The sequence below is a fragment of the Spermophilus citellus genome, assembly GCF_964194105.1.
Source record: "Spermophilus citellus genome assembly, chromosome: 9".
Classification (NCBI taxonomy): Eukaryota; Metazoa; Chordata; class Mammalia; order Rodentia; family Sciuridae; genus Spermophilus; species Spermophilus citellus.
In genome coordinates this window covers 77,239,137-77,261,221 of record NC_138191.1, presented here as the reverse complement: position 1 = coordinate 77,261,221, position 22,085 = coordinate 77,239,137, and the positions used below count along the sequence as shown (strand labels likewise).

At 38.7% G+C, this 22,085-nt stretch overlaps 1 protein-coding gene across 1 annotated transcript in view; it reads left to right on the top strand.

Annotated features, from left to right (window-relative positions):
* LOC308655620 (serine/threonine-protein kinase TNNI3K) overlaps positions 1-21,756 on the top strand; it is a gene marked incomplete at its 5' end in the record, with an annotated part of 300,765 nt that extends 279,009 nt beyond the window's left edge. The window contains 2 exons of the mRNA XM_081305672.1: positions 18,280-18,359; positions 21,647-21,756. Of these exons, the coding sequence (XP_081161798.1) occupies positions 18,280-18,359; positions 21,647-21,723 (157 nt within the window). The 3' untranslated portion in view covers positions 21,724-21,756. The remainder of the gene's footprint in view (positions 1-18,279; positions 18,360-21,646) is intronic.
* Positions 21,757-22,085: the final 329 nt, after the last annotated feature.

Below are 22,085 nucleotides of genomic sequence, written 5' to 3'. Positions count from 1 at the left end.
CTGTCCCCAAAATGAAGAATATATAAAAAAAATAGTACTTTATGATTATTATGGGGATTAAATGAAACAATGCCTGGCATATAATTACTGCTCAATAAATGTTAACTATTTTATGAAATACACATTTTAGTACAATAAGTCCTTACATTTTCACATGTACACATTCATGTATTATGTCTGTGTTTACATATATATACATTCTAAATTAAATGCTACCATTTCCATAAACCCTTTTCCATTTTCTTTCCTCCTTCTGGTTCTAGCAAATGATTGCTAAATCCCCACTGTATTCCAGGCACAGGGACACAGCGATCAGCAAGATGAACCTAGTCCCTGTCCTCGCAGAGTTGGTGAACAGACCATTTCAGTAAAGCATGATAAATTTTTTAATGAGAAGTACAGGCTCAAATAAAGGAATACATGATGAATAAATGAATGAGTGAATATTTCTAGCTATTTCTACTTAAGTGTTTTGATCCCTGAGAATAAGTCAGAATTTCTTTAAAACCTATGCTAATCTATTCACAATGCCATTTCGGCTATGAATCACAACTCCTCCAAAGCTTAGTGATTCTGTGTCTGCATCCAATGTTGTTAATCTTCTAAACCAGCAGCTGAATACCAGGTAGAGCAAAAGAAATCCGCATGAAGGAGATATGTATATCAATATCCCTCCGATGATCGATGGCAGGAAATAATTACTATCAGTCTTATTTCCTACCCTTCTCGCTTTTCCAAAGCTCCCATGCTGAGATTCACTGGCAGGGATTATTCTTAAAAAAAAAAAATACAATCTGGTTCAGGCTCTATTGGAAACTCAGTATAGCAGGTGAAGCATTCAGGCCCGTGATGAATCAGGGCCAGACACAAATAGAAGGCTGTGGACTCAAGGGCTTCAAAGAGAGACATTTAGGGCAGTTCTGCTCTCGAAGCTGCTGCTTGCACTTGCTAAGAGCCAGAATCCAAAGAAGGCAGCTGCTGCAAACGTGCATAAATAAAGGAAGCAAGTGCCTGGCGTTCCTATGGGAACCTGCTGCAGCTCGGATTACCCAGTCCCCAGACACAATTTCCTTTGAGCTCAGCATCTCACATTAAAAGGTAGACCAAGAGGTACTTCCAGAGTGGTGCTTGGGGGATATTTGTAGTAGGAGTTGCATGACTAATTCTCCCAGCACAGTATAGAAGACAGAATCCTGAGGGTTTTATACATTTTAAAAATATCATGAAAAAGGAAGAATCTGTCTTTTTTCCACATTTTCAAAAATGCAAGTGGTTGTTTTACTAGTCTCTAAAATGTATGTGTAGGTACGCACACATGAGTGTGCAATATTTGAGGAAGCAAACCCAGTTAACATTATTCATTTTCTGATTGGAATATTGATTGTTACTCAAATATAAATTAAAATTCACGTTTTTCTGAAGTCCAAAATCTATTGTCTTTCTATGTTAGCTCCTGGCTTTAATGGAAACTTTGCCTATAGAGGAAATTCAAGATTAGACTTTGAACACATAAAATCCAACACTGCATGATCCAAAGCTTCAATAGCTTTATGACAGGAAGTTTGAATTTCTAACTCCAAGCCCAATTGTCCACTGGAAATTGAAAATCCAGATTACTAATGAGAAGGAAGAACCCTATGCATTTATGTCAGCAGATCACAAGGGTTTCTGTAACCTGGCAACACCATTGAGTGATAAAACAATGAGCCATGTTGTGGGTTCCAGCTGATCTGTCTCTTTTCACTTTCTGGACAGGTGACCTCAGGCAAATTGCTTGACCTGTCTGCCTTCAGTTTCCTCATGGAAAATAATAATAAATACCAATCTTACATGATTGCTGAGAAGATTAAATAAGAAATTGTATAGAAATGTTCTTATTGATGACTTTAAAAATGTTGTTATAGAATTTATTGTTAGGTCGGTTGAGGTGGCTAAGGAAACAAAGCACCAGGCAACAACCTATCAGGCGCCAACAGACAAGCAGTGATAACCACCTGTCAATCAGCCAGGTCTCCTGACTGATCCTGGAAGGACATGGAGCTCAGCAAGATCCCCCGACCAACTCCAGGAGGACAAGGCTCCCTAAAAACCTCCATTTCCTATCCCAAGTCCTCTCTTCCTGCCCTAAACTTGATAAAATTACAATCCAGCTGAGCCTGGGTGTGACTCCTCCGGACCCACTCTGTTGGACTGGAGGGTCTCACCCAGGAGCAAATCTCAATAAAACCTTGTTCAGCAGCTTTTAATCTGCCTCCTTTTGGTCACCAGTGCCTGACCTTACATCTGACCTTACATTTATCCCATGGAAACCCATGGATATGTAAAGGAATGTATCATCAAATTATGAATGTGTTAGTTGTGTTTTTCTATACTCCCTAGGTCACATATCTAAAAGAACAAGACAATTGTGCCAAACCACAATTCCAAAGCATTCTTGCTTTCACCAGAGAAGTGTTTTTTCTTGTTTTTCAAAGCATTGGTATGTAGCAACAGCCTAAGTGTGGCCAGCCACATACATAGTCAAGTGGTTTTTGTGGTAGTGTCCACAAAGACTCCAATGATTCTTCTGTGTGACATGTTTTTGCAACACATGGTAACTCTGTGGGCAATTGTGAATGAAAGTATTTGATAGCATTTGGAAGAGTCTGTTAGGTATTTTAACAGCCTGATGTCTGCCCTTTTCAACTGGTTAAGAAAAAATGCATAAGGGCTGTCTCCATGGGTCTGCCAGGAGTAGAGGGGGCTTGGTCTTTCCAATAGCAAGGTGTGGGCTCTCTGTCTCTGACATCATATGGACTCAGGGCTGTTTTGTAGTCCCACTGGCTATGGCCTGAGCTGAGATAAGGTCAACTGGTGACTTCCTGTGGGGCCTCCACACAACCCCTTCCTATTCAAAAACTATGGGAAAATGCATTGGCAAAAGCCACATAAATCTCTGCTGAAATGAAGCTCACAAAAAAATTTTCCATTTTTCTGAATTCTAGGGCTATGGAAAATTTTTATGTCATTTATTTAGAAAATTTTATTCAGGACTTAAACTTCTAGAATCTGCAGGTACAGAAACAAAAAATATAACAAACAAAATAATAATTTATCTTATGGAGCTTTTATTCTAGTATGGGAAGTGAGTGACATAATGTTTTAAAAACATATTACATAGTAGGACTGGGGATATAGCTCAGTTGGGAGAGTGCTTGCCTTGCATGCGCCAGCACCACTGCATAGTATATTAAAACATAGATGGGCCATAGAGAGTACAGAAGGAGATGTGATTTGGAAGTTTAAATAGTATGTTCAGGAAAGCCTCACCCAGAAGATAATATTTGATCGAAGGTGTAAACAAAAAAACCACAGACCCCAGAGAAGAGTGTGCTAGGTTTTGGGGACACAGGTACAAATTCCTTGAGATGAAATCATGTCTGTGGGCTCAGAGATGATAGCTAGGAGGCCAGGTGGAGCAAAACGATCATGGAGAAGAAGTGCCAAAGTAGGGAAGGAAGAAAGCCAGACCGTGGAGGAGGTGGGCCATGTCAGGATGGGTACTAACTGACACACATGCCACTGCCAGAGTTTGGGTTAAGGAAGTGACATGATTAGACTTCTTTCTAGAAGGATCATTCCACCTAAGGTATTTGGGGCCTGGAAGGAAAGGTAGTCAATTAGTTTTCTTTTAAACATACTGTCTATTAATTCTAACAAATATTTTATTTAGTATGGGCTTTGAGCTAGGCAGGCACATGAAGAAATAATGATAAAACCATATGATGAAGAATACACTAAAGAGGGTACCTAACCAGGTATTATGCAGAGGGAAGCTGAGACCTGAAAGATGAGTGGCATTATCCAGAGAAAAAGGAGCCAGAATGACTGCTGCAGGCAGAAATGGTTATGAGAATGATAACAGCAATAATGAAATGGCTGACACAGATTGGGCACCTGTGACGGGCCAGGCATTTCTCTAACCACTTTACATATGTATCATCTCCTCTAACCTGCATAACATGAGTACTGTTAGAGTACTTGACGACGTGCACAAGAGGGAAGTGAGGTTCAGGAAGATGAAGTCACCAGCTCAAGAGCAACAGGTAGAAAGTGGAGGTGCTCAGTTGCCTGAGACCCCGTATTCATAATTAATTGGCCAACCTGTACAGAGCCCTGGATCCAAGAGATGAGGCCAGAGGATTGACCAGGAGTTCAGAAAAAAGTTGTTTTAAAATAGGTAAGCTCTCTTCCAGACCCCAAATGCCAAGGAAACAATGACACGTAACAAAACAGGGCTTCTGTTCAGAAAGAGTGGACTTTCTGATGTGCCACATATCAAGGCTTAATAAATACCAATATGAAAGTGACCATGGAGGTCTAGCTGCACAGAAGGCCACAGAGCACTTCTTACAGAATCCAGTAATTTTCGTGCCAACACTGAAGGCAGGCACAGTAGGCAGCTCAGTGGGAAATGTCAAACCCTGGCTTGCCCCAGGATTCAAAGCAACAGCACAGCACAGCACACCAGAGCAGGGTAAGAACCCCACTTTACTGGCAGGAGAAGAGCTTTTTCCATGAGGCACCCCAGCAACATAATGCCATTTTGTTATTCAGGATCTGACAGCAAAGAATACACAGAGGAGGGGAGGAAAGCTTTGGTATTGTGTGATGAGGCAAAAGGTCCCAGAGGTTTGGTATACATTCTCTTAAAACAAAAAAAAAAAATATTGCTTGTAATTTTGTAACCTCCTTAGGGTGTTTCAAATGGTTTGTGAAGATCAATGTTCTGCATGTTCAAAGAGTTTAGGGAGTTTTAAAACCTTCCCATTCAGACTGGCCTGTCATAAAGAACAAAGGAACATGGAATTTCTTGCAGGGATCTGAATTCACACAAAGGAGCCCAGAGATCTAAAATCAACAAAGATGGCCTTTGAACTTTCCTCAATCCAAAAGGGGAAAAGAATATGTATTGCTCTGTAGGCTTCTATCTAGTTGCTGCTTTTATCTTCCATCAATAAAATTTGTTTTGTGATTTTTATTTATGTTAACCACCCAGCGGCCATTAGTGTGCAAAGAAGTGGTTAAAAGCTTGGGATGAGGTGGACCCAAGTTCAAATTCAAGTTCTACCACTTGAAAACCTTCTGACCTGGGGCAACTTAGTTGAGCCTTCCAAAAGTCAAATTTCCCATTTATAGAATAAAAGCAAAAATGTTACCCTCTTCAAAGTATTGCATTGAGAGTTAAGGCAAGAATACAGTTTGCTTATGTCCAATATATGGTGAACATTAAAAATATGTAAATTTTGTATTTCTTTTGTTGTTCCACCAGTTCATGTACTTTGTTTTTTAACATTCCTTTTCCATAATAATCCATGGAATTGGAAGTTGAGTGTAGATCCAACCTTCTTCAATACTGCATTGTTTGGCCCAACAGTGAAAGTTTAGGAAAGCAGCGTGTATAGGATATATCGCTGCTCTAAATAAGAGGTTGGTACACTATGGTACGTGGGCCATATCCTTCTCCCCATCTACTTTGGTCAAGTTTTATCAGAAGCCAGTCACACTGCAATTTTTACATATGGTCTATATGTACTTTTTTTTTTTTTGCACTACAACAATAGTCGTTGCAGCAGAGATCATATGGTTTGAAAGCCTTAAATATTTACTATCTTTCCATTTACAGGAAAAGTTTTCTGACCTCCTACTCTAGAAATACAAAATCCACTTTTTACCAAATCACTTAGCCCTGAAACTGTCTAGACTGGAAACTGATATTTCCTGCTGAAAAATATGGAGACCACCCTCAAGACAAAGTATCTACTTTAGCCAGTAGCAGGTGCTATGTGAGGCACCAGGCAGCCAGAATGATATAGCAGGGTTCTTCTTTATGAAGGACCCACAGTACAGTTGTAGACACAGACAAATACAATTCACTTCCTTGTGAGATAAATTCTGTGCCAATGATGAGAACAAATAGCTGGGGCACTGGGGTTCCATCTTCCTCCATAAGACCATTGCCTCCATCAAAGGAGGGTTGGAGCTTGAAGGGAGGCTTTTCATTCTCCTCTCTTTCATGTTTGTATCTGTGAGAATGCATTGAAGACCATGGGATGTCTTAGGATGCTGAATTGGGGATAATTCTCAGATTTTCCTGGAAATGACATATAGGATGGAAGGCCTGAGCAAGAAATTTGATTAACAAGCCATCTGCAGAAATCACAGCTCTAAAGCGTGTAACAATTGTGGGAATACAACTCTTTCTTGAATGATGGCTAAAGAAATGAAAGGAGATTGGCCAATCACCACAAACTTTTTAGAAAGAACCAGAGGTAAATAAATATATGAATAAACTTGCAATGGATGAATTATTCATTCATCCAACCATTCATTTAATCTATGTGTGTGTGTGTGTGTGTGTGTGTGTGTGTGTATAACAATTAGTTGAGGCACTAAAGGGTCATGACTTAGTAGTACATAAGAAAAGTAACTTCATTCCTGCTCTCATGCAACCTTTTAGTTGGAGGAAGAAGGCCATCTTAGTTTTGATTCCTTCAAAAACAGACCATAAGACAAGAATTGGATAAGTTGCTCTTCTGGGATGCAATTAGAAGCACAAGGAGGGAAAAGAAAGGAAGGAAAGTATATACAATGTATCTTAAGTAAGTCATTGCTGTGGCCAATTGAAGCTTACTCTCATCTTGTATCCTCTAAGGGTTTGGAATATGCCTGAGAATTTTTCCAATAGGGAATGAGAAAAATAGAGAATTTGTCTACTGATTCCTGTTTCTAATTGATTGCGCATCATCTGGGTGGGTGAGAGGGAGAACTAGCTCTGCTCTATCCCTTTTATGAAAAGAGACCCAGAAGACCATGAGCATATATAGAAACTTCTGAAGGTGAATGCTTAAGTAGGTCAAGGCTCACAGGCAGAGTACCAAGTATTTGCTTACACAGGAGACACACAATGAATAAATTTACAAGAAAACTTAGTGGTGATGTGTTCTATGAAAACAATTAAAAGAGGTTGGTGAGGTTCAGAGTGACTGGGAGGCAAGTATAGATGGGGTCATGAGTGGCAAAAGCAAACTTACCATTGTAAAACACATTCATCAGAGCTAAAAAACAAGTGCAGAGTTTCTAAGGCAGGAACAAAGAGGAGAATAGAAAGCCGTCATGGTGAGTAGATTTGGGAGAGTGCTAGGAGGCAAGGGGAGATCATGAGGGCTTTGTCAGCCAGGTCAAGGTGATAGGCTGTTATACCACGTGTTGGGCAGTCACTGAGGGATTTGAATTAGGGGTGTGGTGTGATCTAATTAACATTTTTCAGAATCCATCTTGTTACTCTCGTATTCTTTTCCCTTATATTCCTGAAGGATTAGACAGGGTTCAGCAAGGTTGACCTCCCCGCTGAATGCTCAGCAGGATGACATAGTCCAACTAGAACATGAAGAATGTCCATGAAGGGGGGAGGGTGGCAGCAGTGGTTGGCACTGCCTGGCATAGTATGTTGGAACCAGAGTGGGAGGAGAAAAGGTTTCCACAGAAAGGTGTGGCTGCTGTGTCGTAGTGCTAGAACCCAGGTGTGGCAAGAAAGGCATTCCTGGGGCAGAAGATCAGAGTCCATCTCTGGGAAGGAGCACATCCATGGAGGCCAGGGTGGAAGCAGGGGCCTAACATGAGGTATCAGAGCCCAAGTATAATGATGAGGATGCCATATAGTGCATTGGCATTGTGGCTCCATGCAGGGTCCAAAGGACATCTGCACACGATGGTGACCAATGTGGGAAAGTTTGAGCACAAGGATGGTGAAAAGGACGTATGTGTAGGCAGGAAGCCCAGGGCCAATGTTTGGAATCCTAGCAGGATGAGGAAAGAGCACAGCTCAGTGCTGACGGTTGGCTCTCAAGGCAAGTAAGGAGGGCGTCCACTTGGAACAGGCAGAGATGGATTAGGCCAGCAGTGTCAGAACACAAGAGGGTGAGGAAGGCATGGGTGTGGAGTAGTGGAGCCCAAGTGGGACGAAGGAGGGTGGTGGTTAGTGTGGACGTGTGTAATGGGAACAGGAGATTTGCCCATTCAAAGGCAGTGATTAAATAAGTAAATGCATTAATGACGATGGAATCAGGTTTACCACTATCAAAGGAGGGTGCTATAAATATGGAAAGGGAAAAAACTAGAATGAACCCTGTGGTATTGGATTAGAATTGGAAATGTAGATGTAGATTCATGGTTTGGCAGAGAGATGGGAAGTCCAAAGTGTCTCTGCATATGTGGACACTCATACCTGTTCTTCGGCTTTGCCTGTTTGTGATAGGATCTGTAAGCTGCAGCATCTCACCAGAAAAAGGCACGTCCAATGCTTGGATCTCAAGTTCTAGATACTGTTCTCTACCAAAAGGAAACAAGGCACTTGGAGAAATGGCAGACTTCAGCTTTGGGACAAGGAATGTACAAACCAAAAAAATAAGCCAGGAACATTTTGTGCCAGAAAGTAAAAGGGTATAAAAAAAAGATGGCTACATGTCAAAGGGACAGCCCGAAGGTACTTCAGCTGGCCAACTTGATATAATTTAAGCATCAAAATAAATGACAGTAACATTATAATCCATTCAATAAAATAGTAACACTCCATATACATCTAGATAAATGAAACTTAAATTTGGTTAAGGTGAAAGATGTTCATATCAATGCAAGGACTTCTCCACAAAATACTTTTAATTTTGGAGAGAAAAGTAGAATAATTTCATAGTGGGGATACTGTGAGATACCACCTTAATCTGGTAGTCAAAATTATCAGCACAGGCCGGGCACAATGGCACATACCTATAATCCCAGCAGCTCAGGAAGCTAAGGCAGGAGGATCACAGATTTCCAGCCAGACTCAGCAATTTAGTGAGACTGTAAGCAACCTAGTGAGACCCTGTCTCAAAAAAAAAAAAAAAAAAAAAAAAAAAAGAGAGAGAAAAAGAAAGAAAGCTGGATATGTGACTCAATGGTTATAACTCCTCTTACAAAAATAAATAAATAAATAATTGACAACACAATAATGCTACAAATCGAAATCTGATCAGATACAATGAAAAGAAGACAATGTCACTCCTTTGATGCTTCCTACCAAAGATGCATGATTTAAATCTAATCACTAGGAAACCTCAGATAAAACAAAATTGAAGGGCATTCTGCAAAATTACTGGCTTCTCATCTTCAAAAATGTCAAGGTTATGAAATTCTAGTAGAGACTGAGAAATTGTCCCAGTTTGAAAGAGAGTAAAGAAACATGACAACTAAATGCAACTTATGATTCTGAATTGGAACCTTTTGCTGTGAGGACTATTATTGAGATAATTGGCAAAACTTGAATGAGGTCAGGGAGTAGATGATAGAATCCAGTGATTGTATTGTGGATATGTGGGAGAATGTTTTTATTTTAGGAATACATACATTAAAGTACTTGGGAAATAATGAACATTCAATTGGCAACTTCCCCTCAAAGGGTACAAGAAACAAAGTTGTACCAGTGTCACAACTTTTCTATACATTTGAGATTGCTTCCAAAAATGAAAGGCTTAAAAATTTTACATAATAATGCCAGTCATTTGATTTCCTGGATCTTTCCATGTGCCCCATTCAGCAGGTTGCTTCCAGCTCCTGGAAGAAGGGAGAGAGAGAAGGTCCTAGAAATATATTTGGAAATTGTTTCTAGAGCCAACAAGATTAAGTGGGAAGAGCAGATTTTTAGACTGCCTGGCCTAGGTTTGAAATTACAGTTGTATGATCTGAGACAAGACAGACACTCTGAGCCTGTTTCCTCATATGTAAAATGGGTTGGTTCTTAGGTGTAACAAATTTAATAAAGATTATAGAGCATCTGGTAAATTCTGGCATTTAGCAGGCTTTCAAAGAATTGCAGTTTCAATTTTCACCTTTAAAATAAGATTAAAAGCCATCAAAGAAGACTAACTGTTTAGAATGCCAGATTATATTCCTGACTTCACCTTAACCTTGTTGTGTGCACTTGACTAGTTCATTTCACTTCTCAAGGCCTCAGTTCCCTTCCCGGTGAAGTGAGAGGTGGAAGGATAGAGCAGTAAGGAGGCAGTTTTATGATTGTCATTGCTACTCTTAGTTCTAAAATTTAAAATTATATTCTCTAACTTTCCCTTTTTTAGATGAAAATACAGAAAGTGAAGATATAAAAGATTTTGCTATATTTAAAGGATAATTCTCAGTTTTAGCAGTTAAGGCATACAAAGTCCACCTCTTACTGGTTTGTACACCTGACTCATTTATACCTTCTTAAATTAGTGGGTAACTTGAGAGGTGGTGTTGTTAGGTTACTGTTGAACACATTAATAATTTATGAGCCAAGGAATTAGCACACAATTTAAGTTTTCTCTGCATTTTTTTCTTATTCATAATTCTTTGCCTAATTGCTTTTTCCCTTAAAAATGGGGGAGCTAAGACCTTGGATATTTGCCTAATGGCTCAAACAGAACCATGACCCAGCTGCCAAGTCTTTCAGTCCTTTTATAGCCTAGGGACATTTGCCATTGAAAGAAAACTGATGAGTTTGATTTTCCTCAAAGAGATATTTTGTACTGACCTCTGGCCCCATTAAATGCTTTGGCTATCACCCATTCCCTGTAATAGGAGCAATAAATTTGTTTTAATTTAGGACATTTTCAAGTAGGGAATATTGACAAAAACAAAATAATGTTTTGACAACAACCAAAATGAAGTCATGAATAAATAACTACATTGAACTTAACTGATAAATTAGCAAAACTTATTCCCAAGAAAATGACTGGTCTGTTTCAAAGTTAGGCCAAAGGTATTCCCATTTTTAATAGAAATGTAGTCTTGCTCTTTAGGCCAGAGGAAAGGTGAGCTGCATAGAAAGACATTTAAAAGCATAAAAAGGCATTTATCCTTTATGACAGCCTGCTTAAAATAGATCTATTTGTTTTCAGCTAAATGCCAAAAGAATCAGCCAGACTACTCTAGTAGCCTTCTGTATGGCAAGGCATTTATTTTTATGGTATAAATACCTTTATCAGGTATTTCAGCAGGCTTGTTTTTCAGCTTTCTTTGTATTAGTTCCTTAGATTGATGTCAAAGAACTGAAATTCTGGTTAGATGTTATCTGTATGGGTTTCCTTTTCCTAATTTCGAATATTCCTATTGAAGAAGCAGATAGGGGTGTACGTGGCATTGATCCTCGAGATAATCTTCTTTAGTTAGGTAGCATCATGATGACAGATGGCAAAAGGATCCAATAAACCACAAAAACATATTTGCAAAGCTGGGAGGCCTTGGATGGTGTTGCTTTTTGCTAAGTCCAAATGGCTAAATCTTTCAGGGTACAGGTAGCCTGAGGGCATTGTTAGCTGCATAAAAACTAATTGGACCAATTTAAATGGAAGAAAATTTTGCCTGAAGTCTTTAATCACACTAGTAACCTAATGGTTTTCGGTTTAGCATAGTCAGGTCTGTGTTTAGGAAGATGAATTCATGCATGCAGCTTATAAAACTCTAAACAAGATAAGAGCATTAAGGGGAATAATAAATATCTCAGAAACTTTTGTGTAGGTATATACTGTGTTTTAGCGATCACTGCAGGAAGGCAAGCAAGCAATTGTTGGTCAGAGGAAAGAATAATTTTTAAAAAAAATCAAACAAAGGAAGACATGAGTAAGATGATTCTGGTTTTGTTATGATGATAAGAAATGAAACTTCTTGACGAACTTGATGCTCATCTTTATATACAAAGGATCCAAAACTATAATTTGTCACTACTTTAGTGGGTTCCCCAAGTAACAAAACAATAATTTGACACATGGTGTTACTAAAAGTAGTGTGTTTCAGTATAGAGAATGGACTAAAACTGATGAAATTTTGTTCAAATTCTGGCTCTGCCATTTCTAACTGTGAGGGTTTATACAAGCCGCTCAAATTTTCTGACTCTTTCCATCCCCAGAGAGTGGAGGTAAAAATTAATACATTCCCAGATACCTCAGGAGATTTGTAAAAATGTTATAAGCTAATCAAGGAAAAGTGTGAACAAGGTATGAAGCCTCCTTTTAAGTAAAGAAACCATTACCTTCCATTATGGTGGAACTTAAATGTCCTAGGTCTCTCTTTTATTTTTTTCTGTGTTTTGTTTTGTTTTGTTTTTGTACCAGGGATTGAACTCAGGGGCATTCAACCACTAAGCCACATCCTCAGCTCTATTTGGTATTTTATTTAGAGACAGGGTCTCACTGAGTGCTTAGCATCTTGCTGTTGCTGAGGTTGGCTTTGAACTTGTAATTCAAGCCTCTGGGATTACAGGTGTGCACTGCCACTCTCAGCTATTCACTGATTTTAATTCCACTATTACTTTAAAGCCATGTACAATGTCTACATTTGCCATAATTCATCAAATCAAAGTTCCCAAGTCTGCAATAGCCACAACCTAAAGAACGATTTAAAAAAAAAAAAAAGTTTCTTTTGGACTATACACCCATTTGAAGTTTCCTTTGGAATGTAATACAGTCAAAAGCAATTATGGCACCAGTGAGTATTCTGAGAATTCATGAAACCCACAGCCAAAACCATGATCCATTGCTCCAATACATAAAGCATTTGGCAGGCAACAGTTTGGAAGCCACAATACTATCTGCTTTGGATGTTTTAAATGGAGCCATTTGGATTCATTGTGACACTGGCTGGTCCCACTACTCTGGGGAGATGGCACCAGAGTTCACCAGTCTCTTCAGAGAATATTTTTCTTATTTCTTCTTGTGCCTTGCTTAATGGTATACCATACTAGATAAAGAGATATTATAGCATTCATTGTAGGGGACCCTCCCATTTCCCAAGCATCACAACATGAATATTCTGCAAAAATTTCTGTTACAAAAATGGCTGGATAGCATCTCTGGGATTTCCCAGTACCAGCCTTACCCAGCCTGCCATTCATATCCTTAATGATAGGTTTATGAGAAAGAGCTTCCTCCACACTTTGCTCTACTTCATCTTAGATGGCAGTATGGTTCTTTTTGTGAAATGGAGCACTAAAGGAGATGGTTCCTTCAGGCATATAGCACAGTTCAGTTACTATTTCAAATGAAATGTATCTGGACAAAAAGCTACAAACACCACCCCTTAGTAATAGCAGTGATGTGTAGCCAGGTATGCCATAGCACATATGTGAAAATCAGGCTTTCAGCCCTGGCCAGATGTCAAACACTTCAGATAAGGAAGATAAAAATCTCCTGCCAAAGTGGGAACTGTGTAATCTCACTCAACCTTTCCATGCCAAAGCCAGTTCTCAAAGTCTACAGCTCACAAATGCCTTCTAAAGAATCATAGAATATAAGAAATAGTGGGACCTGGGACATCACATCATGGGACTTTCAGATGGTTGCTTAGATGGCTCTACTGAACCTAAGGCCAACAGATGCTTCACTCTTGACATAAAACACTTCCAGGGGTGGGAAACAGCCTCTTTCTGGAAGAACTCAATCTCTTTTTAGACATTCTTCACCTTAAGAAAAGTAGTGATTTATTTTAATTCTTCCCCATGTTCAAGGCTCAACCAAACCCTGTAGATAGTCACCTATATATGCTGACACAGACCTCAAGTCTTCTCTGGATATTCAGATGGTACAAACTCAGTCTAACCACTTGTCATCTGGCACAGACCACCTCTCACTCACAAAGCAGTCAAGAGACTGTCTGGTGCCCTGATAGAATCCAGATGTGCCTTCTAGCCTACAGATTTTCCCTTTACCTTTATCTTCACCAAAAATAAATAAAGCAGATCCACATCATCTTCTCTTTTTTAGTGTTAGTTTCTAATAATCAGTACTTTTTCAAAGAGCACAGAAAACCTCTGTTTTAATCATTCTTCCTTGGAACTTTGCCTACAATGTGCATCCAATCACTGGCTCAGTTTGTAGGCTCTATTTGCCTATGCTCTGTATTCTAGTACTCTTCTCATTCTTCATAGTTCTTTTGAAATCTTTGTATATACTTACTTATTTCTTAATGGATGTATTTTTTTACTTAATGCACTTTTCATGAGTTTCATTATATCTGCATTAATTTTAGCCAATATGGTCTCATATTTTCATTAGCTTCGAACATCTTGGTTGCTATCTTTGCCCAAGGTCGTTGACTCCATTCACAGACAGTGTGAACATTTTTAAGCAGGCCAGTGTCTCTCATAAGCCATAGCCTAATGGAATGCTTACACAGAACTCCAGGTTACATGTGGATTTGGGTGTGAACTGACCTAGGTAGCACACAGTCTACTAGGTCATCTATGTCCCTAAAACATGGAATCAGACAGGAAATATTTTTGAAAATTTTGTTTTCTGCTCTTCATTTTAGATAAATTGTTCCTTTCCTAGTACACTTTTATAATAGACAATGGTTGGTGATTATATTTATCTCTACATATACATTGCAGAATTAATCTAAATTGTTAAGCCTAAAGCACAAAACTTTCCAGTACTAAAATATGTCAATATAATGTAGCAGTATTCAAAAACCCAATGTAAAGACTTCTTTGCTTCTTATAAGAGATAATTTCATTCCATACATGCAAAATATGCACTCACCCATAAAGAATTATATGTCATTTGCATATGTGCCTATCTGTGGTACACATCATCCTGTTAGAATAAAGAAGGCAATGTAGTTGACAAGCAATGTTGAAAACTGAAAAGTTGAGCATGTTCCTTACCTGCCATTAGTTCACATTTACTTTCTTAGAATCCCAGGGCAACTGCATTCCTGGAACTGCCTTATTTTCACTCTCCACAGCTTTAGGAAACAGAGGTCCTGCCATCTCTCTTCTACTCTGGGCTCCTATGAAATTCTTGCTGAAGCCTGGATGGGTTGAGAACACCCAGTTCCATTGACCAGGGTCTGGTTTCTTCTGTTTTGTTTGACCTGGGCATGCTCAGCTTCCAACTAGTTCAATTCACCAGGGTCTGGTTTCTTCTGTTTTGTTTGACCTGGGTGTGCTCAGCTTCCATCTGCCTGTCATCCTAGAACAGCATTCCGTGCCAGCCTATGTGGCATCTCTTGGGCAGGAAGATTAAGTCTTCTAGAGTGAATCACATTCAGTAGCTGAACAAACAATGCATCACAGAGATGGGCTTTTATTCATAGGAAAGCAGATAGCCATTTTGGTGATAAAATATTTATTCCTCTTTTATCTTCTTGTTGCCAAGACTACTGCATATAGCACATTTCTTAAGAGGAGCTTGAGTGTTAAAGAGTTTAGATATATTAATAGGGAAATTTTTATTTTGAAAACATATATTAACATTTTATTGCCCAGAACTCATATGGTTTGCTATTAAATGTTTATTGAGATCACACTGTGTCATACTTTAAGCCAATACTTTTTCTTATTTTTATTCATTACCTTCCTCTAAGAAATAACATTCTTTATAGCTTAAGAAAGTGAGGGCAAAGATGCAGTCATTTTTAAGCTCAGTGAATTAATCAGTGTGAACTGATATTAAGTTTCAAAAAAGTTTGATTTCTCTAAACGAACATTTTAGCATAACTTAATTTTATTTAATTGAACATACTTTTCTCTTAGCTATTTACCAAATACTGAGTAAACTTGATGGGGTCCAAAGATGTTAGCTAGGAGCTCTGATCTCCCTGAGTGGGAGTCACTAGCATACAAATGCAGATCTTTCTATACCTAGGCAGAGTCAGATTAGCACTGTGGCAGGAGCTCAAAGTTCTGGAGATGCAAGGAAGAGAACAAGGTTGATCCTGGCTGTTTTCAACAGGCCTTCAAAGAATATGAATATGCTGAGTGTGAGTTAGATCTTGAAGGATCGTACATGCAGGTAGTATTTGTTAAGTATTTACTAAATGTCAAAACTGTTCAGTGCTTTAAATGTACTGACTTTTAATTCACATGATTAACCTTACTAGCTAAATCGTATCACAATTCCCACTTTAAAGTTGCATAACTGAGGCATAAAACAGTTAATAACTCTTCAAAGGCCATAGATTAATAAATGATGGGCTCAGGATGCAAATTCAAATTATAACAAGAATGCTCATTCTTAATTATTACATGATGTTACTTCCTGTCATGGATAAACAAAATGTCAACAAGCACATTTAAGCAGGGGGAGCATCTTAACCATAGTAATGGTGAAGAGAACATTAGGAATGTTTAGAAAATTTTAAGTTGATTAGCATGGCTTGAACTTGGGGGGTGGGTATTGAGGAATTATAGATTACAAGATACATGAAGAACACAAGGAGAAGTGGATGGCAGAGAGTTTGGAACATTGGCCTGAGGAACTGCAGTAATACTTTGTAGAGGGGAGGACTGATTGATTGGAGGGATGCAGGACATTAGGAATCTATTAACTAATCAATTCCTTGGAAACTATTTGTTGTGCTTCCCTGTATGTCAAGCACTGTTCTCAGTGTTCAAAGTATAGAAGAAAATAAGAGAATTAGGCCCTACTTGTGTAGAAAAATATAAAGAACGGGTAAGTAAACAGATAAATGAGCAAGATAATTTATATAGCTATAAAAGGAAAAGAGGAAAATAATATAATGTGATATAGAGTAACCATGGGCAGAGGAGTGGCCACTTTGGAACAGTAGTCAGGGAAGGCTCACTGAGAAAGTGTCATTTGAATTGAGGCTTGCATGACAGAAGAGTCAGTCATGTGTGAAGGCAGGTCAAGGGTTCAGCAGAATAGCATTGGGGTTCATTAAAAAAAAAAAAAAAACGTTCCAGGCAGATTTAACAAATGCAAAGGCTCTGAGTTGGGAAAGAACTTGAAGGGCTCCAGGGACAGAGAGGATTCCAGAAAGAAGTGCCTAGTTAAAAAAAAAAAAATAGGGAGAAGGGCACAGGTTGAGGTTGGAGAGGTTGGCAGGGTCAGGACCTTGTAGTGGGGGCAAAAAGCCTTTGCATTTTATTCCAAATGAAGTGGAAGCCAAGTTTTCAGTAGGTAATGGCTTAACCCATTTTATATTTTGAAAAGATCACTCTGGAAAATATTATAAGTTATGAAAAAAAAAGTGAAAGCAAGGAGAACTATTAGGAGACAAATTGCAGAGTTCTAGACAAGAAAGAAATGATGTGGCCCAGAACTTCAAGGAGGAACAAGGTGAATAAATTAGATTGTTTTGGAGTCAGAGCTACAAGGACTTGAGTAAAAGATATGAGAAAAATGAAGGCACAAAGGATGAGTCCAAGAATTTTTGCTTAAGTGACTGCATGATGTAGTGCTAGTAATTGAAATGGAGAGAACTGGCTTGGATGTTGGGGATATGAGTTCTTCTATGGACATAATGAGGGCAAGGTCTGGGGGCAAAAGGGGAAGCCACTTTGAAGATGGCAAAGGATGATGAGCTTCGAGAGAAACTACAGATATGAAATGAGCTGATTGATGTGAGTAGATATTAGGGTGAGGGTTTTACTACTTTAGATTTTGAGCCTGATTAACTAGAAAGCAAGTGACTCTAATAATAAATTGATAAAAGAGTAGGAAGACTTAGAAAAGAGAAGGATCAATGTCGAGCAGGAGGAAATACATATTCAAATAATGAATAAATATATAGACTTTACAATTGAAAAATCTTGGGTTTGACTCCTTGATGAGACATTTACTAGATCCTTGTAACCATATACTTAATTATTTCAGTTTCCATTGTTTTCTTTTTTTCCATTGTTTTCTTATCTGTAAATTGATATAGTGATAAGGATTAAATGAGATGATTCTATATAAATGCTTCACAAACAGGAATCTTGTAGTAAATATTATCACTATATCATAATTGTCATTATAATAATAACAATATAATAATGATAATACTTCATGGAATGTATTTCATTTATGTTAATTATTATTGAGAGGATAATGTTCTTGCTCTTAGTTCCACTTAAGTAAATATTGTAAGCATATGAACCCAGATTTAGATCCAACATTCCTTTTTATTTTTATTGAATCGGTAAGACAAGCTGGAAATTATGCTTTCTTTTCCATTGTACAGCTAAATAAACTGGGGATCAGCAAGGGTGACAAGACCAAGGTTAGACTGCCAGGAATTGTAACCTATGTGGAAGACAAGACTCACACCTGGATATGAATTACACCAAATAATTCTGAACTCCTTCCCAACACTTATAAGATAAAAACACCGCTGTACCACTTGGTCATTTCTCTGGGATCTATGCTAAATGAATAAATTCTGTTTAGTGGAAAATTTTTTAGTAAGTCAGCATAGCATGCAGCTCTTTCTCTAATTTTCCAGTGCTGGACCAGGCTCCTCTCAAGGCCTGTCTTTGGAGGAGGTGAAAAGAAGTTTGCAGTACTCACCCATTGACAAGTACGGTAAGTGGACAGACCCTCTAGGCTCATGAGAAAACCACCCCTAGGACAATGGCATCTACTCCTTCATGACAAGTGAGAAAACATAGTATTTTGTAATATCTGGAAATGAAAGATATTTTAAAATATTATAAAATTCTAACTCTGATCTTTAAGACTTTTATAATCCTGCAGTTTACCTTTAAGCTTAATAATAATACACATCTTTAAAATAAAATTAACCTCTGACCTCTCAAGGCATTTCAAACACTTCATCATCATGTTATCAGGTCTGTGGCCTCAAAGCCCCATGTCATCCATAGGCTATGTAGGAAGGAGAAGAAAAACCAAGGATGAGTTTTCATAATTACATTGTATCCCAGGAAAGCTCCTTCTACCAACCAGCCATCCCCTGGTGACTGGTAAATCTAACCATTCCCTCAAAGAGCTGCAGAGAAGGCTGGGAGAGCCAATGGGCTCCATTTCACACAGGTCTACTACAGAATGGATTAACACAGGTCTCAGAAATAATTAATAAAGTTCTGTGCAGGCTTCTGGAAGCCAGAGTACGCACAATCTCCCTTATCATCAGCTGCCGTATTAATGCATGAGGCTTGTGATATTCTTTCTTCAACCTTAAAGCCTGAGAGGCTGTAGGAATTTTGGCACAATGGGTTCCTTTATTTATGGCAACTCACTTTGACAACATGAAGAACTGCATAAAATGTCAGCTAAAGAGATCAGATTAAGACAAGAGTTGTGTTTGAGAAAGAATACACTGGGTGATGTGTGCCTGCTTCTCTGACAGAGATGGCAGATATGGGCTTTGGAATCTTCACCAACACACCTCAACTACAGTGTCAGGACCTGAGGTATCAGAAAGCATTTAAGAAACAAAGGAGAAACTTTGTTCTAGATAGATGCAGACACACTACCTGGGTAGATAAAGGAAGAGAATGTGCTTCTCACTCCCAATACATGTATAGAATGTAGCTGAGTGCTTTTCTTTAAAAAAAATAATAAAGTGTTTATTTATCTATATATTTTTATTGAGATACTGTAGATTGAACTCAAGGATGCTATACCACTGAAATACATTCCCTACCTTTTATTTAAATTTTAAATTTTCATTTTGAGACTAGGTCTTGCTGAGTTGCCCAGGCGGGCCTAGAACTTGTAATTCTCCTGTCTCCTGAGTAGCTGGGATTTCAGCAACTGAGTGCTTTTTAATCATCCACTTCACAATATAATTGGCCAGTCCAGCAAAAGATCTTTTTGAGGGAAAAATGTGCTCCAAATGTCACTACATTGCATTTCTTGATAGGTATAATGTCATTTCCTCAAGCCTCACAGATGTGACTCCCCAACCACTAAATACAGGGCAGTCTTTGTGTGCTTTGACCAGAAGTCTTTCCTTTTATGGTCGAGTTTCAAGATGAAGCACCTCTTTAACTTAGAGAACTTAGAGATCCGCTTCTTAAAGAGACAGAACTATAACAATTCCCAAGCTGGAAAAGACAAAGGACTTAATAATGTGAAGGTTTTTTTTTTTTCTATTCATATATGTACCAGGGGTAAGAAAAAAAAACCATTAGAATAGTTGATCAGGGTGAGGGTACCTATAGACAAAGAAGATATATTCAATATCTCTCACTAGAAATACTACATAATACAAGAAAGAACCCTTTCGTTTTCCTTCATTTTCATTTCATATACGAAGTGTAGTATAACAACAACTTCATGAGATGTTTCTTCCTTTCTCTCCCCCGCCCTCTCTCAGAGCTAGAGAATTAAGGTCAAATTAAATGGCACAACTATTTCATGTGGAGATGTTTCAGTCTTTTCCTAAAGCCCTTGGTCTAGTTGCACCCATCTTAAGCCAAGTGACTTCTTAGGCCAATATGTTTGCCTTTACTCTCTGGCAATAGTGGCTTCAATAATAAATGCCAACCTCCATGCCTACTGATTTTGTTACCAATCCTGAAGGAGCGCCTGCCCACACTGTTGGGACGTATGTTCACAATCATATTTTCATTGGAATCCTGTGGGGCAGGAGACACTGAAACATCACGAGCCAGTAAAACTACATGTGGCACATTGAAGGTTGATTACAGTAATAAACGGATTACTAGCTTATTAAAGCATCAATCCATGCATGGAATGAAGTCACATTTTCAGCCCAGATGAGAGGCAATATTTGTGCTCCGTGATATAGATTTGGTTTTAGTCCACCTAGAGTTAAAATTCAGTGATGTATATCACCATGACCTTCCTCATATCTGACCAGACCTATCCCACAAGAGGTGAGTGAGAGAGTTAACGAAGCATCAGCAGCAGCCAAACTTCCTCTGAGGAGAGTTTATGTGCTGCCTAAGGGATTTTGACAGAGACCTCTCTTATGAAAATAAATATGCCTATCCAACTGCATGTTGCTAGGTGGCTTCATAAAAATGTAGATGGCTGGGTTGCTACTGAAACCTCAGCTATCAAAGGGGACAAAAGCAATAGTGACTACTAATGAATGTGCCCATTTTCACAGAATCAGTGAATGGTTTCCTTACTTCAGAACAGAAAGGCAGCAGCTTCCTGGCACATACCTCTCTGTTCTCTTAGATAGTGATATAAAGTTAAGCCACTAAGCCAATTTCTTTGACAGACCCATGGATATTGCTTGAAGTCATCATTTGCCACTGGTATTTAGACCTAGGCATTGAGTACATTTGAAACTCAAGCTGTCAAGAAGAAAATTAAATACATACATAAATAAAATAGAGCCACCCTGCTGCAGAGAAAGTGTCTTTTCTTTTTTTCTAATTGCTATTCCCACCTCCTTTTGGGGGCCAACATTGGTCTGGCACCCATTGATGTCAGACTGATGATTGTCTAATGCACATTGACAATTTATAAGTCAGTGCTATCATTTCTCCCATTTACAGATGAAGGAACTGAGGCTGGGAAAGAATAAGTTAACAAAAGTCACAGAGCCTACAGATTTGCCTGACATAAGAGCCTGTTCTCATAGCTTCAAGATATACCACCTTCCTGATCTGTCCCCTGTTATACTCCAAATCCCAAATGTCACCTAGACAGCATAGCTCCAGATCAGACATCTATCAGTCATGTTTATCTGCTGTTTTCATTGTAAGTTTCAGTATTGTTTTATAGCTGCTCAGCAGCATCTCTGGTCCAGACTCTGTTCACCAGATCCAGGAAAGCTGCCTGACTGCTGTGTATTGCACTGAGTCAGGCTAAAAAATGTGGAGAGTACTGGAAGGCCAATAAGTAATAACTGAACTTCTTTTCTGATGCAGGCTACGTGTCGGATCCCATGAGCCCAATGCATTTTCATTCTTGCCGGAACAGTGGCAGCTTTGAGGACAGCAGCTGACAGCATTTGGCATATACCTAAGAGGAGTTTTCCCCCACACTGACAACAATGAGTCCAATCATGGCAGGCTTGCTCCCAATTATACCACTTTACTCTCTAAGGTCTCCTTAAGTTGGCTTGTTTATACTGGTCCTACTTCATCCCTCTTCATGAGTTGGTTTTTGGGTTTGTGGTTAAAGAAGGAGATGTAAAAGAACCAAGACAGAATATATATCAAGGATTGTTTTTCACTTTGTAAGTAAAAAAAAAAAAAAAAAAAAAAAGTTTACTTTATAACTTGGAAATGGGGCCTCAGTCTGTGGTGGGCACTTAATAATTATTATGTTTTCCTAGACAGAGTTATGTACACTTGTGTTTGAGAG